General features: G+C 45.7%; 1 protein-coding gene across 1 annotated transcript; it reads left to right on the forward strand.

Annotated features, from left to right (window-relative positions):
* Positions 1 to 566: 566 nt before the first annotated feature.
* On the forward strand, positions 567 to 3540 carry LOC126547385 (thialysine N-epsilon-acetyltransferase-like). Its single transcript, XM_050195370.3, has one exon. The coding sequence runs from the start codon at positions 907 to 909 to the stop codon at positions 1429 to 1431; it is 525 nt and encodes a 174-aa protein (XP_050051327.1). The 5' UTR covers positions 567 to 906; the 3' UTR covers positions 1432 to 3540.
* Positions 3541 to 3953: the final 413 nt, after the last annotated feature.

The raw sequence follows: 3953 nt of genomic DNA on the forward strand, positions 1-3953 counted from the left end.
ACGCGTTGAGGGGCATAGCGGAGATGACGACGCAAGAATCCAAGCGTCTTATTAACAGACGAAATGACATTAGTAATGTGCGCGGCCTAGGGCAAATCGCTAGATAGGGTGACACGTAAGTACTTATATGATAGGACATAATGTACATCTATATTGGCTATTGCGCATGGGAAATCAAGGGAATAACGGCTACCTGAGTGACTACTTTGCTCACTGGCTACCTCACTGGCTACCTCATTGACTACCTACCCGCGTGGAAGAAGGGAGGCTTAATTGCTTGACCATGCCGGTCAGTGGGCTGAATGACTTGAGAGCTTTCAAAATTCAATATTCAGTATTTCAAATTCAATATTCAGTTATTCGAATTCGTATTGAACACACTACAACCTCATTCTTTTCATGCGGTAGCTTCGGCCGAAAGCCTACCGATCTCCTTCACAGCCATCCACGTAGCTGTTGTCGCCGGCGCTTTATGTATTTGAACGCTGCACGATAAGGCGACTGGCTCTGGCACATCTCCAGCTCTCCGTGCAGCGCATATCGACTCTGCCATCATCTATATCCCAATCACTTGATAGTTTCGTCTCGACAGCGGCGCTTGCTTTCACTTTTCTCTAGAGATTCGCCTCCACGTTTCTGCGAAACGCCGAACAGAAACTGCGGGTCCTCGAGCATGGTTTTTAGGCGTCGCCATTTTCATCAAAGCTCTCCTCGAAGCTCCACAGAGGGCTCTGGCTGTCGGGAACGAGTTTAGTCATGGGATGCGACAACGCGAACGGCAAAAGGAGGCTTCGTACCCTCGTTGCAGCAGACGGCATCTAACACGGAAGGCTCGATTGTCGCTAGCTGCATCTCGCGATTGCGTGTTTCGCGTAGCCGGAGACGCGAGAAGGGGACGTCGGTGAAATGTCGTTCAAGGTCAGACAGGCCGAGCGCAAGGATTGCGCCGCCATACTGGGCCTGATCAGCGAGTTGGCCGACTACGAGCGGATGCTGGGCCAAGTCAGGTCGACCGTCACCGACCTCGACGAGCACCTCTTCTCGGACGACGACCTGCGCTGGGCTTGTGCGAACGTGGCGACGACCGCGGCCGGCGAGAGCGACGGCGAGTCTGACGGCGAGCGCGTCATCGGCTTCGTTCTCTACTTCTTCGTTTTCGACCCGCTGACTCTCGAGCGCGTGGCGTACATGGAGGACCTGTACGTGCAGCCCACGCACCGAGGTCGGGGCGTCGGCCTGGCGCTGTGGCGCTCGGTCGCCGAGCACGGTCTCCGGCGCTCGTGCGAGGTGCTCAACTTCGAGGTGCTCGACTGGAATGCGCCGTCGCTGGAGTTCTACGCCAAGCGGGGTGCCACCAACATCACGCGCTCGCGTGGTTACCAGCACCTCAGGTTCTCCGCTGGTCCCTGCGGCTCTTTTCTAAGCGTTTAGGATGGTTCGTGCTGAAAATACGATTCGTGTTTCTTCAAGTTGCTTTTCTGTCGAATATTTTTCTCGTCGCTGCTTAAAATTGTGCCCCCGCGATCCCTACTTTGTGCGAGTATATACAGCTTACGAAGCGCCACTGTCGCCCACTGACCCGTGTAGAAAGTTCTGCGGGAAGAGGTCGCTTATTCCATTCCCGGCCACAGCAGCTGTATTCGTATAGGTTGAAGTACAAACGCTCTTGTGCACTCACCTTTGCCGGCTACGTTTCCACGTTAGAGGAAAAAAAATATTGGATAAAAGAAACGAAGATAACTCTGCCTCAAGTTTAAGATGCCGCAACTCTGCACCAAAAAAGCGTGTCGCAGTTCGGTAAACTCGACCTGTTAGAGCACCTCAAGCGGACAGATATATTAGTTTGCAGGTTACGTTAACTGTTGCAATATTTATCAGTTTTTTGTCCGCTTGAATATGTTATCCATGTGCCGTTTATATAATTATAATACCGTTATTTTATTACTTAATCAGAGTTGTTCACTTATACAACATTTTTTACTAGATTTTATTTTTTGCTTTCAAGTGCAATTAACCGCATCATTAGCCTTGGAATAGAAAAACGATTTCTGCGTTCCCATCTTTGCAGACGAGCGCTCCCGACCTAAAGTGTGATATTAAAACTATGCGGTGAAAGATTAATATACCTTTATGATGCAACAAAATAATATCCCGGAACTTAAACTACGTCGCAAAATTCTGAGATTAAAGTTTCTTTTTCACTTGAAAAACAACCATCAAGCATTAGACCCTGCTCCGTACATCCAACCTCTGATGTCACGACTGACTCGAAATCGTTATGCTGAATCGATAACACTACTTAGAACACGTACTAACACATTAAAGTTTTCATTTTTTCCAGGAACGATTACAGACTGGAACGCTTTGCCGCTATGTATGCTTCAGAACAGCGACTCATTCGCCGCATTGGCGTCATAATGTGAAGCGCTTTTCTTGTTTTTTTCTTGCAAATGACTGTTTTCCCTAAAGTTGCAATGTTTATAATTGTTTTCACGGCCATAAGGTGCTCATTTATGTGTCATCTTGATGTATATATTATTTTTTTCTCTCTCTCTTCATGATCTATGATGATTTATGTTTAATGTTTTTACCAGCGCTTGTGTAAACCTTTTTGATACCCCTCCTGCATGGGCCCTAGCTTGGGCCTGCAGTATTTTGTAAATAAATAAATAATAAATAAATAATCTGAATTCTCAACTTGGTTTAATGAAAATACTAAGGAATCAATTCTTTACGAAGTGGACCCTCAACTCAAATACCAGCTGCATGTAGAACTTTCGAAAAATACCGAGACACTAATTCATCGACTGCGCCTTGGGGCAGCATGCACCAAACATTCTCTATATCGCATAAAACGGGCTCCTTCCCCGGCTTGCTCCTGTGGCCACGACGATGAGGATGTTCGCCATCTCCTCCTCGATTGCCTCATATAAGCTATGCGAAGACGGCAGCTAGAACAAGAGCTACACTCCATTGATCCTCACCGGCCTTTCTCACTCGCAAAATTGCTGGGTCCATGGCCATCGAAAAGAGCACAGCGAAAAGCATTGAACGCACTTGAGCATCTTTACGAAGAAACAGGTGTCATTAACAATTCTTAACAAGCACTAGATCCTGCACTGAATAATCACACGATGTTACTGTAACTTGCTCGTAGTATTTGTAAATATTAATGCTTGTATATTACGTGTTATACTTTTTTTTTGTATTCTGTGCCTGCATTACTTTAACTCTATGTAATTCCTCAACTGCTTCTATGCTCATCGCAATCTACACCACGGGCGTTTGTGAGTGTTTACAAACTCATTTGTGGTGCAACTTGCATTTGATTTTCATATTGTTATGTTCACGGGTGTACAAGACTGTGTACTGTGGAATTCTGACCCTATGACGTGATTTCGTCTCGTTTTCTTACATATTTTTTTATATTGTTGTTTCCGCTATGAGAAAAGAAGTAGCCGTCATTATTATAAGGTGACTATACGTCTCTTCCTTTGATTTTCATTTCAATAATAATAAAAAAAACTGTTTCTTCCACTGCTTCGTCTGCAAATCGCAGTTTTGCGACGCTGTAGCATATGGGATGATCTGAATAAAGCCTCTCATATTTCTTAAATATTTGGACAAAAACCAAATTTGAAACATAATTTATGCGGCGAGGGTGTGACGCAACACCCGCGTCACACCGGGGAGGAGCTTCGCGCCGACCTGAACGAGAGTTTTGCACGCGTAGTAGAGTCTTTCAATGCTTTCAAAGACTCTGGTAACACGTAGAAATTACGATGAATATTTGCAGGACGATATCTCGGGGAACACGGGCGTGCTAGAAGGACTCTACGAATTTGGATTGAATTGGAATACGACTGGCTTCTAAATTTACAACATGTGAACCTGCCCTCTTACGGCAGTCACTGAAAAGCTTATTAGTCAACTTTAGTTAACGAGGTGGCTGA

The sequence above is a fragment of the Dermacentor andersoni genome, chromosome 3 (genome assembly GCF_023375885.2).
Source record: "Dermacentor andersoni chromosome 3, qqDerAnde1_hic_scaffold, whole genome shotgun sequence".
Classification (NCBI taxonomy): Eukaryota; Metazoa; Arthropoda; class Arachnida; order Ixodida; family Ixodidae; genus Dermacentor; species Dermacentor andersoni.